General features: G+C 41.3%; 1 protein-coding gene and 1 pseudogene across 3 annotated transcripts in view; both read right to left on the minus strand.

Moving 5' to 3' along the window:
• Positions 1-13204, minus strand: part of TOP3A (DNA topoisomerase III alpha) — a 61472-nt gene that overhangs the window by 19359 nt on the left and 28909 nt on the right. For all 3 annotated transcript variants that reach the window (XM_077163422.1, XM_077163419.1, XM_077163420.1), the window contains exons 2-8: positions 12956-13015; positions 12192-12265; positions 11673-11748; positions 10957-11065; positions 9773-9916; positions 9442-9612; positions 9057-9157 (exon numbers count right to left, since the gene is read on the minus strand). In XM_077163422.1, coding sequence (XP_077019537.1) covers positions 9057-9157; positions 9442-9612; positions 9773-9916; positions 10957-11065; positions 11673-11748; positions 12192-12256 — 666 coding nt within the window. In that variant the 5' untranslated portion in view covers positions 12257-12265; positions 12956-13015. The remainder of the gene's footprint in view (positions 1-9056; positions 9158-9441; positions 9613-9772; positions 9917-10956; positions 11066-11672; positions 11749-12191; positions 12266-12955; positions 13016-13204) is intronic.
• Positions 973-2936, minus strand: LOC143686943 (E3 ubiquitin-protein ligase RNF220 pseudogene; annotated as a pseudogene).

The raw sequence follows: 13204 nt of genomic DNA on the forward strand, positions 1-13204 counted from the left end.
GGTTTACTCACTTGATCAAGGGAAGAGGGTGTGGGAATTTAGATGACATCTTACCACTCTAGACATTTAGGAGAGCTGACCCTCTCCAATCTCTGGGGATGGAAACTATTTCAGGAAGGGCTTTCGGCTCAACCGTTCTCAGAATTCCTTATTTTATCTAAAAATTCTGCATTGCATGGAGACAGGAGCAGATCTTTCCTTTCTACAACTTTCTTTTCTTTATATTGGTTTAATCCAGGTCAAATGTAGTTTACAAAGGGAAAGGACAAGGACCTTTGTATCGAATACCCAGGCAGCCCCACCCCAGGGGGCCCATGTGCGGGGCAGGGAGACCACACTTTCTCCCTGGGAACAGGAGCTCTATCTCAAAAATGGTTGTCAGCAGAAGGCTGGGTAGCTAGGAGCACCCTCATCCAGTTCCAAGCTCAGCCTCTGCTTCTGCTCAGTTCCTGTTATCTGATAACCCCTCCAACTCTTTGTAAAGGCCTGTGCTAGTTTGAAAGGATATATGGACCCTAGAAAAGCCATGTTTTAATTAAAATCCCATTTTGTAAAGGTAGAATAATCCCTACTCAATACTGTATGTTTGAATCTGTAATTAGATCATCTCCCTGGAGACGTAACCTAATCAACACTGGTTGCTAAGCTGGATTAGGGGAGATGTGTCTACACCCATTTGGGTGGGTCTTCATTGGTTTACTGGAATCCTATAAAAGAGGAAACATTGGCGGGCCGCGGTGGCTCAGCGGGCAAGAGTGCTTGCCTGCTATGCCGGAGGACCCCGGTTCGATTCCCGGCCCCAGCCCATGTAAGAAACAAACAAACAAACAAAATATAATAAAACAAGAAAATGTTTAAAGATGTTTCCCTTTCTTCCTTCCTTCCTTCCTTCCATCCTTCCTTCCTTCTCTCTGTCTTTCCTTCCCTTCCTCCCTCTCTCTTTAAAAAAAAAAAAAAAAAAAAAAAAAAAGAGGAAACATTTTGGAGAATGGAAGATCTCTGAGAGTGCAGAGAATGACATAGCCACAAGAAGAAGAGAGTCCACCGGTCAGCAAACTTTGGAGATGAAGAAGGAAAATGCCTCCCGGGGAGCTTCATGAAACAGGAAGCCAGAAGAAGCTAGCAGATGACTCCATGTTTGCTGTGTGCCCTTCCAGATAGCAGAGGAACCCTGACTATATTCGCCATGTGCCTTCTCACTTGACAGAGAAACCCTGAACGTCATTGACCTTCCTGAACCAAGGTATCTTTCTCTGAATGCCTTTGATGGGACATTTCTATAGACTGGCTTTAATTGGGACATTTTCTCAGCCTTAGAACTGTAAACTAGCAACTTATTAAATTTCCCTTTTAAAAAGCCATTCCGTTCCTGGTATATTGCATTCCAACAGCTAGCAAACTAGAACAAGGCCCCATGAACAAAGACTAAGGAGAGGATAATGTCCCTTGGGGCATGTGCCCCATGTCTGGGAGAAATAACTACTTCCAAACCCCAAGCACATGGGTGAGAGAAGGGACAACACATGGAGGAGAGGCAGATACACAGAGTGCAGATGGACCAAGCCCCGACAGCCTGGAGAAAGGCCTTCTTGCCAGGTGTTCTTACAAAAAGAAAATCATACAACCAAAGGGGGAAGGGATGGAATAGAGGGCGAGGAGGTGTCCTATTTATACACAACAGTGTAAACATACAGTCTACAATACATGTGCTTCAGTCTGGTGTTTGCATGTCTGTCCATCTGTCAGCCTAGGGGCTGGATCTCAGGGACCTTATTATCCCCCAGCTCACCCCACCCCTGCCTCCCTGCCCAACCCTGGAGCCTGGAACAGGTATGCTCCCAAATTGGTGGGAGCCAGCAACATGGGCTTCAGTCTCCACTCTGGCTCCAGAGCTCCATATGTTGTGTGTTTGTGTGTATGTAAGTGTACGCAGAAAGCCTCTGTGTGTGTGTGAGCATATGCACTTTTGTACCTAGGAAGCCTCTACTAAAGGGACTGGGGGCAGATAGGGCTGCTGAGGCAAGGCTGCTGGGGCAGGTGCTGCCTGGGATCACTAGCTTCACCACAGGTTTCAGGTGCTGTGATTGTGCTGTACTGAGGACAGCTTCTTGGCACCCAGGGTCCACAGGTAGCCCTCCTCACAGTGCACATGTCAACACTGATGGATGCCAGGGGCATCATGTTCAAGTTCATGCAGATGAGGCATCTATACTGGTCCCCATGAGCCAGCTACTGTTCAAGCTCCCTGACACAAGCCTTCATGGCCTCAAAGGTAGTCAGTTGAATCTTTGGTGATTTTCTCAAGGCATGGCCTCCTGCTTGCTGCCCTCATGTTGCTGGTGGAGGGCATCTCAGCACTGGCCCATTTAGGGAACCCAGGTGTGATGTGTGTCCTAGGAGGGCAGCCATTTAGGTCTGCACCCTGAGTGCCTCTCTCTCCTTGGCTTCACCAGGCTCCTTGCCTATGCAGGGGATGACGACTGCCTGCATACTGCAGAGTATCATCAACATCCGCGCCCAGGCCAGCATCACTGTCTGGGTTCTCTGTCGGGGCACATGACAAGGTCAGAGCCTCAGAAGTTACCTTCCAGGAGAGTGGTGGCCCATATCTGCCTCTGCCCATACCACTCCTACTCCTCAAAGCAATTGCTATTCTCATGCTCGATGTTCATGGCATCATCTTCAGCCATGCAGAAGCTTTCCTTCGGCCCTGCATCTTGCATTCCCCTTTTCATTTTCTCAATCAGAGCATTCAGTTGGATTTTCCAGTTGGCTCACACTTTCAGGAAGGTTCCTTCCCTCCTGCCAGCCTCCCTGCTCGGCCAACAGCTGTGAGCCCTCAGCAGAGCTGCCACACTGAGCCACCCCAGCCCCAGCTTCCAGTGCTCTGGGCCCAGTGGCCAGGCCAGCAAGGGCAGCAGCCATGTTGTTCTTGATCACACGACTACCCCTTTCCACATTTTTTTTTTTATTAATTAAAAAAAAAAATTCACTAACACAACATTTAGAAATCATTCCAGTCTACATATGCAATCAGTAATTCTTAATATCATCACATAGATGTATGATCATCATTTCTTAGTACATTTGCATCGATTTAGGAAAAGAACTAGCAAAACAACAGAAAAAGATATAGAATGATAATATAGAGGAAAAAATAATAAAAATAAAAAGTAAAAAATATATAAAAAAGGAAAAAAAGGAAAAAGAAAAAAAAACACAAACAAACAAACAAACAAACAAACAAACCTATAGCTCAGATGCAGCTTCATTCAGTGTTTTAACAACTAAATTACAATTAGGTAGTATTGTGCTGTCCATTTTGGAGGTTTTGTATCTAGTCCTGTTGCACAGTCTGTATCCCTTCAGCTTCAATTACCCATTATCTTACCCTGTTTCTAACTCCTGCTGGACTCTGTTACCAATGACATATTCCAAGTTTATTCTCGAATGTCGGTTCACATCAGTGGGACCATACAGTATTTGTCCTTTAGTTTTTGGCTAGACTCACTCAGCATAATGTTCTCTAGGTCCATCCATGTTATTACATGCTTCATAAGTTTATCCTGTCTTAAAGCTGCCTAATATTCCACCGTATGTATATACCACAGTTTGTTTAGCCACTCATCTGTTGATGGACATTTTGGCTGTTTCCATCTCTTTGCAATTGTAAATAATGCTGCTATAAACATTGGTGTGCAAATGTCCGTTTGTGTCTTTGCCCTTAAGTCCTTTGAGTAGATACCTAGCAATGGTATTGCTGGGTCGTATGGCAATTCTATATTCAGTTTTTTGAGGAACCGAAAAACTGCCTTCCACAGTGGTTGCACCATTTGACATTCCCACCAACAGTGGATAAGTGTGCCTCTTTCTCCGCATCCTCTCCAGTACTTGTCATTTTCTGTTTTGTTGATAATGGCCATTCTGGTGGGTGTGAGATGATATCTCATTGTGGTTTTGATTTGCATTTCTCTAATGGCCAGGGACATTGAGCATCTCTTCATGTGCCTTTTGGCCATTTGTATTTCCTCTTCTGAGAGGTGTCTGTTCAAGTCTTTTTCCCATTTTGTAATTGGGTTGGCTGTCTTTTTGTTGTTGAGTTGAACAATCTCTTTATAAATTCTGGATACTAGATCTTTATCTGATATGTCGTTTTCAAATATTGTCTCCCATTGTGTAGGCTGTCTTTCAACTTTCTTGATGAAGTTCTTTGATGCACAAAAGTGTTTAATTTTGAGGAGCTCCCATTTATTTCTTTCTTTCTTCAGTGCCCTTGCTTTAGGTTTAAGGTCCATAAAACTGCCTCCAATTGTAAGTTTCATAAGATATCTCCCTACATTTTCCTCTAACTGTTTTATGGTCTTAGACCTAATGTTTAGATCTTTGATCCATTTTGAGTTAACTTTTGTATAGGGTGTGAGATACGGGTCCTCTTCATTCTTTTGCATATGGATATCCAGTTCTTTAGGCACCATTTATTTGAAGAGACTGTTCTGTCCCAGGTGAGTTGGCTTGACTGCCTTATCAAAGATCAAATGTCCATAGATGAGAGGGTCTATATCTGAGCACTCTATTCGATTCCATTGGTCGATATATATATCTATCTTTATGCCAATACCATGCTGTTTTGACCACTGTGGCTTCATAATATGCCTTAAAGCCCGGCAGCGTGAGACCTTCAGCTCCGTTTTTTTTCCTCAAGATACTTTTAGCAATACGGGGCACCCTGCCCTTCCAGATAAATTTGCTTATTGGTTTTTCTAATTCTGAAAAATAAGTTGTTGGGATTTTGATTGGTATTGCATTGAATCTGTAAATCAATTTAGGTAGGACTGACATCTTAACTATATTTAGTTTTTCAATCCATGAACACGGTATGCCCTTCCATCTATTTAGCTCTTCTGTGATTTCTTTTAACAGTTTTTTGTAGTTTTCTTTGTATAGGTTTTTTGTCTCTTTAGTTAAATTTATTCCTAGGTATTTTATTCTTTTAGTTGCAATTGTAAATGGAATTTGTTTCTTGATTTCCCCCTCAGCTTGTTCATTGCTCGTGTATAGAAATGCTACAGATTTTTGAATGTTGATCTTGTAACCTGCTACATTGCTGTACTCATTTATTAGCTCTAGTAGTTTTGTTGTGGATTTTTCCGGGTTTTCGATGTATAGTATCATATCGTCTGCAAACAGTGATAGTTTTACTTCTTCCTTTCCAATTTTGATGCCTTGTATTTCTTTTTCTTGTCTAATTGCTCTGGCTAGAACCTCCAACACGATGTTGAATAACATTGGTGATAGTGGACATCCTTGTCTTGTTCCTGATCTTAGGGGGAAAGTTTTCCAATTTTTCCCCATTGAGGATGATATTAGCTGTGGGTTTTTCATATATTCCCTCTATCATTTTAAGGAAGTTCCCTTGTATTCCTATCTTTTGAAGTGTTTTCAACAGGAAAGGATGTTGAATCTTGTCAAATGCCTTCTCTGCATCAATTGAGATGATCATGTGATTTTTCTGCTTTGATTTGTTGATATGGTGTATTACATTAATTGATTTTCTTATGTTGAACCATCCTTGCATACCTGGGATGAATCCTACTTGGTCATGATGTATAATTCTTTTAATGTGTTGTTGGATTCTATTTGCTAGAATTTTGTTGAGGATTTTTGCATCTATATTCATTAGAGAGATTGGTCTGTAGTTTTCTTTTTTTGTAATATCTTTGCCTGGTTTTGGTATGAGGGTGATGTTGGCTTCATAGAATGAATTAGGTAGCTTTCCCTCCACTTCAATTTTTTTGAAGAGTTTGAGGAGAGTTGGTACTAATTCTTTCTGGAATGTTTGATAGAATTCACATGTGAAGCCGTCTGGTCCTGGACTTTTCTTTTTAGGAAGCTTTTGAATGACTGATTCAATTTCTTTACTTGTGATTCGTTTGTTGAGGTCATCTATGTCTTCTTGAGTCAAAGTTGGTTTTTCATGTCTTTCCAGGAACCTGTCCATTTCATCTAAATTGTTGTATTTATTAGCGTAAAGTTGTTCATAGTATCCTGTTATTACCTCCTTTATTTCTGTGAGGTCAGTGGTTATGTCTCCTCTTCCATTTCTGATCTTATTTATTTGCGTCCTCTCTCTTCTTCTTTTTGTCAATCTTGCTAAGGGCCCATCAATCTTATTGATTTTCTCATAGAACCAACTTCTGGTCTTATTGATTTTCTCTATTGTTTTCAATTTCATTTATTTCTGCTCTAATCTTTGTTATTTCTTTCCTTTTGCTTGCTTTGGGGTTAGTTTGGTGTTCTTTCTCCAGTTCTTCCAAGTGGACAGTTAATTCCTGAATTTTTGCCTTTTCTTCTTTTCTGATATAGGCATTTAGGGCAATAAATTTCCCTCTTAGCACTGCCTTTGCTGCGTCCCATAGGTTTTGATATGTTGCGTTTTCATTTTCATTTGCCTCGAGATATTTACTAATTTCTCTTGCAATTTCTTCCTTGACCCACTCGTTGTTTAAGAGTGCGTTGTTGAGCCTCCACGTATTTGTGAATTTTCTGGCACTCCGCCTATTATTGATTTCCAACTTCATTCCTTTATGATCCGAGAAAGTGCTGTGTGTGATTTTAATTTTTTTGAATTTGTTAAGACTTGCTTTGTGATCCAGCATATGGTCTAACTTTGAGAATGATCCATGAGCACTTGAGAAAAAGGTGTATCCTGCTGTTGTGGGATGTAATGTCCTATAAAAATCTGTTAAGTCTAGCTCATTTATTGTAATATTCAAATTCTCTATTTCTTTATTGATCCTCTGTCTAGATGTTCTGTCCATTGATGAGAGTGGGGAATTGAAGTCTCCAACTATTATGGTAGTTGTGTCTATTTCCCTTTTCAGTGATTGCAGTGTATTCCTCACGTAGTTTGGGGCATTCGGGTTCAGTGCATAAATATTTATGATTGTTATGTCTTCTTGTTTAATTGTTCCTTTTATTAGTAGATAGTGTCCTTCTTTGTCTCTTTTAACTGCTTTACATTTGAAGTCTAATTTGTTGGATATTAGTATAGCTACTCCTCCTCTTTTATGGTTGTTATTTGCATGAAATATCTTTTCCCAACCTTTCACTTTCAACCTATGTTTATCTTTGGGTCTAAGATGTGTTTCCTGTAGACAGCATATAGAAGGATCCAGTTTTTTAATCCATTCTGCCAGTCTATGTCTTTTGATTGGGGAATTCAGTCCATTGACATTTAGTGTTGTTATTGTTTGGATAATATTTTCCTCTACCATTTTGCCTTTTGTATTATATATATCATATCTGATTTTCCTTCTTTCTACACTCTTCTCCATACCTCTGTCTTCTGTCTTTTCGTATCTGACTCTAGTGCTCCCTTTAGTATTTCTTGCAGAGCTGGTCTCTTGGTCACAAATTCTCTCAGTGACTTTTTGTCTGAAAATGTTTTAATTTCTCCCTCATTTTTGAAGGACAGTTTTGCTGGATACAAAAGTCTTGGTTGGCTGTTTTTCTCTTTTAGTAATTTAAATATATCTTCCCACTGTCTTCTAGCTTCCATGGTTTCTGCTGAGAAATCTACACATAGTCTTATTAGGTTTCCCTTGTATGTGATGGATTGTTTTTCTCTTGCTGCTTTCAAGATCCTTTCTTTCTCTTTGACCTCTGACATTCTAACTAGTAAGTGTCATGGAGAACGCCTATTTGGGGTCTATTCTCTTTGGGGTGCGCTGTACTTCTTGGATCTGTAATTTTAGGTCTTTCATAAGAGTTGGGAAATTTTCAGTGATAATTTCTTCCATTAGTTTTTCTCCTCCTTTTCCCTTCTCTTCTCCTTCTGGGACACCCACAACACCTATATTTGTGCGCTTCATATTATCATTCAGTTCCCTGATCCCCTGCTCAAATTTTTCCATTCTTTTCCCTATAGTTTCTGTTTCTTTTTGGAATTCAAATGTTCCATCCTCCAGTTCACTAATTCTAGCCTCTGTCTCTTTAAATCTACCATTGTAGGTATCCATTGTTTTTTCCATCTTTTCTACTTTGTCCTTCAATCCCATAAGTTCTGTGATTTGTTTTTTCAGTTTTTCTATTTCTTCTTTTTGTTCAGTCCATGTCTTCTTCATGTCCTCCCTCAATTTATTGATTCAGTTTTTGAAGAGGTTTTCCATTTCTGTTCGTATATTCAGCATTAGTTGCCTCAGCTCCTGTATCTCATTTGAACTATTGGTTTGTTCCTTTGACTGGGCCATATCTTCAATTTTCCTGGCGCAATCCGTTATTTTTGCTGGCGTCTGAGCATTTAATCAGATTTCCCTGGTTGTAGGACCCAGCAGGTTGAAAGATTTTCCTGTGAAATCTCTGGGCTCTGTTTTTCTTATCCTGCCCAATATGTGCCGCTCGTGGTGCTGTCTGTCTGCAGGTCCCACCAGTAAAAGATGCTGTGGCTCCTTTAACTTTGGAAGACTCTCGCTCTGGGGGAGGGTCGCCAGCCGGAGAGGCTTGGGGGAGTGCCGATCCAAATCTCCCAGCCGGCCTGGGAATCCGCATGTGGCGGGGGGTGCCGGCCGCCACGGCTTGAGGGGATCGCCTGTCCAAATCTCCCAGCCAGCCCGGGAAGGAGGGAGGGAGGGGCTCCAGCCGCCAGCCTGCACGGACCGGGGAAGCGCGCGCCCCTCATTGCAGTGGATTCTCCCAGCCGTTTCAGCCGTTCCAGAATGGGGTACGCTGTCTTTTTGGTCTCTGTCGTGGTTCCGGGAACTGTTCTGTACCATTTCTGTTTATTTAGTAGCTGTTCTGGAGGAGGAACTAAGACCCGCGCATCTTACTAAGCCGCCATCTTCTCCCTAGCCCTTTCCACATTTTTATATGCTGTTTTTTGGGGGTTCTAATTTTATTGTTTGCCAAAAGTTGATGCCTGAGATGCAAAGTTGAAAAATGTAGGAAAAGTTCATTGGGACAACAGGACAGGACTACCTCTGCCAAAAGAGAGGGAGTAGCTTGGGAAAGGTGTAGAAAGATATTTCCTAGATCGTTAAGATTTTCCAAATATTTCTTACCTCCATACACATTTGATAGAGAACAAGACAAGCTGTATGATTAAAGAGACGATGCCTCTTCCAGTTGAATTCTACGATGTCATCTTTGTGCTCGTGAGTTACTATGTTGGGCAAAGACAGACAGGAAAGCTGTGACTCAGAAGTTATATGATATGACAGACAGAAAAAAACGACATAACATAAAGTTAAAGGAGTATGAAATTCAGAAGAGTTTCTTGACAACTAAGGAAACTCACATGGATTCTGAATATCAAAGAGTAGAGTGGAGGACCACAAGACTCAAAAATTCACTAATTTCACTCTTGTTGTTACTGTTACTGTTCCCTGGTCCCCCCGTCACTCCAGACTCTCGAGTTCCACACCACACACAATGCCCCAGCCTCACCTTTAATTTTGTGGAAGGTTTCTGGCACAAAAGCCTGAATGGCTTTGAATCTCTCCACCACAAACCCCAGTGTGGGGAACTGGCAGCTGCCATAACTGATCAGCTGCTCTGCCAGCACCTCGGGAAAAATCTTCTGAAGCCTCAGGGTCTGGAATCTGGTGAAGGCAGCACCTGGAAGGAGAGACAGACAGGAAAGGAGGGAGGAAGGAAGGAAGGGAGAGAGACAATGAGAGAGGTCAAAGGGCACTGCACACATTTACACATAAGCCCCCCTTCTGACCCCCAAACGGAACACCCCATGTGTTGTTGGGCCCTCCCACCAGCTCCTCACCAATCCTCAGGTCCAGCTCCTGCCGCACATCCACAGCATCGCTCACTCGCTGATTGGGATCGGTCAGGTTCTCACAGGCCGCCCGGACGGCACGGGGGGTGATCTCCGAGAAGCGGGCCCTCAGCACCTGCAGACTGGGCTTCACTATGGAGAGTGAGTCATGAGCTCAGAACCAGGGCTCACTGCCTCTCTTATAAAAGGGAAGGGGCTTGCTTTTCTTATATCACCTTGAATGGAAGGCAAATCAGTGTGAAAACCTGTGAGGATTTCAAGGCTATTGATCAATGAGTGGTTTATAATTCTAAGAGTGGACAGCATTATGACTTTTAAATTGCATGTGGTTAGAAATAACGGTGGAGTGAATTTCAGCTATTAAGTAAAATTCTGGTGAGTGAATTGAGACTTGAATCTCACTTGCTCTCTGGGAAAAGAAAAAGTTTGTCAAAGGGTCCAATGGAGGAATTTTCATATCTTTTCATAAATAGAATCTAGGACACACATACATACACTGCCCTTGGCAGTTAACTTACTTAAACTCCCAGAATCAAACCAGCGTTTAATGTAAAAACACTTAGGGAAAACACCACTGCCCCACCCCACCCCCACCCCTGAGCCCTAGAATTGTTCTGTTCATTGCTCCTGCTAAATTATTCTAAACCATTATCCCTGTCAGAGCCACTGACATTCACCTCAACAAGTATTTCTTAATATTCATGCATTGTACAAAGAATAAAGGAGAGGTAAAAACAAGCAGAACATTTCAGAATGACTATTTAATTTATTCCCTGTAGCATGTATTTGTCTATTCTTTTGTATATATTTTCAATGTATAATTTTAAAAATTGGACATAAAGCCCCTGTTCTCAAGGAGTTAGCAATCTACTTGGACCTAACAAGTACCTGCTAACTCATTTAAGCCTCACTACGGCCCAAGAAAGCATGAAGACAAGGCTTGAAGAGGTTCAGTGACTTGCTCCAGAACACAGAGCTGGTGAGCTGCAGAGCCAACAATGAACCCTGGCTCTCCTTATCCTAGCCCACATCTTCCCACCTTGAGACTTAGATTGATTCAGAGGAGGGGTGCATGTGGAAGAGCACAGCAATGGCCCACCTGTTCACACATACAGGAAGATAATCTCCTTATGTGATCCTACAGTAAAAAACTCAGGAGCAGTAGCACCTACCAGCCTTGCATACATGGATGATCTCAAATCCGATATTTTCACCTTCTCGGTCACAATCTGTCCAGATCACCAGAGCCTGGCACTGCCGTGTCTCTCTTTCCAGAGTTTTCTGAAATTCACGGTGGAGAAAGGGCAGTGAGGGCAGCATCTACAGAACAATTACCTAACATCACCACACTAAAGAGATCTGACTGAAGATAAATGATGTATTTGGAGTACACCAACTTGTGAGTAAAAAATAACAGAACATTGTTTTTGCCATATATTGTGATGGCTGAGATCATTATGCACCCCTCCAGCTAAGAATCACAGCCCCAGAAGTTGGTTTTTAGAAGACTGAGTGTTATACACCTCTGCTAGGATGATGATGAAACCCAAAATTCACCTCTACCACACACTCATAATTCAACTTTCCTGGTTCTATTTAGGAACTGCTTAGGAAAAAAATTAACCTCCAACTGAATTTCAGCCAAAGAAGGTTTTTCAGTTAGCAGAATTAAAGGTGCTTTGAATGCTGGGACTGTACAATTTATTGTCAAACAGCCATTTGCACTTTGTGGTCTCTTCACTCTACCTAGATGTGGACAGAAGATTTTATAGCTCAAAAATACTTATTCCTAGCTTTATTTCAACAACTACTAGTCATAAAATCACCCAGTTCAACGATTTTGTGGTTGTTTCAACTCCAATACCACATGTCTTTCAAAAGGTTCTACCTTGATGTCTACAAAATTCTCTGGGCAGTACTTTTCAATTTCAGCTTCAAAGAGGACAAGGGGATTGCAGCTCTGCCTAGAACAGAAATGAAAACAAAAGAGTTACATGGTTTAGGTGGAAAAAGAAAACCAATCTTGCTCCAGTCCATAATGGAGAGTACTCCATTATAATGAGCTTGCACCATCCAGGAGGACCCTGAGGGGACCCAGGGGAAACTCTGGGGGATTGGAAGCCAGGCTTTGGCCCTCTGTGAAGTGCCCTTTCAACGTCCTCATGAGGAGTGACAAGAGCTGCTGAGAAGAAATTCTGGACTCCTTTCATGCATGTCCCTGCAGTCGGATCAGTACATTCCAGCAACTGCACAAAACAGGGTTGGCTGTTTTGGGGGAACACTTAAAAGCGGCAGCTTATTCTAAAGATCTGATTAAAAGTCACAATGAAACAGATGTTAGGTTATCATAGTATTAAAAGAACATACTGTAATAATCAGAGAGTTCTTGCCCAGAAATTGTACTGACCATTTCCGAAACTGCATCTGGAAATCATGAGCCAGCAAATGTCCAGAAACCGAAGTCATTATCATGGTAACATTCTGAATGACAACAAAATCTGAATTACTCTATTAGCAATTATATTTTGCCAAATCATTCAAATAAAAGGGAGTGAATTCTACTAAAAATAAAGGCAGGCAGACAGGAAGAAACCAAAATAAATTTAGCTCTTCAAAGCCCAAAGCCACAATAATACAAAAATCACTGTAGAACCATGATACTTTTTGTTTCATTTGACATTTCTTTAAAGTATTGAATACTGGTATTTACATGGCTTCTTTCTTGTTCTAAAAAGCTGAGATGGGACCATATTTTATTGAAAAAAGAATTCCTTATAAATTATAGTTACTTTTCAGAGATAGTAACATTTTCTACAAGGGTTAGGCTAAATTCTCCTTGATTAAGTAACTCTATAATGCAAGAAATTCAGGAAGAAGTTATAGCAAACAGATGCTCTAACAAAAGCAGCTAAAAAGTCACAGATGAATGCCTAAGGAATGTACATCAAAATGGTGCACGATGCCTGCCATATGGAAGACCCTGGTTCGAATCCTGGCCCATCCACCCACCCTACCTCTCAAGAAAACAAAAACTAATAAATGGTGCTGCAATAATAGGATATTCACATGGAAAACAATGAAATGTGAGTCCCATCGCACAGCCCACACAAAAAAAGCACATGAATCTGAAAGCATATTTCAGCCATAGGATAGAAATATTTTAGCACCTACCTGGCCATACAGGTGATAGTCAAATTCATAGATCTTGTTGAATTTAGAAAATCCTTCCCTCTATAGAACAAAACAAAAATAAATAAAATATACACATTATACAATAAAGAACAAATGCTCCTCAGTATAAAGGAAGGAACATAAAAAATGCAATAATGGCTCAGATAGAAAAAACTCAGCTAAACAGCTACCAACACTCGTTAAGTGGTCCCTCACAACAAAGTCACCAAGCACAAACTTTGTAGAATC

The sequence above is a fragment of the Tamandua tetradactyla genome, chromosome 6, assembly GCF_023851605.1.
Source record: "Tamandua tetradactyla isolate mTamTet1 chromosome 6, mTamTet1.pri, whole genome shotgun sequence".
NCBI classification, from domain to species: Eukaryota; Metazoa; Chordata; class Mammalia; order Pilosa; family Myrmecophagidae; genus Tamandua; species Tamandua tetradactyla.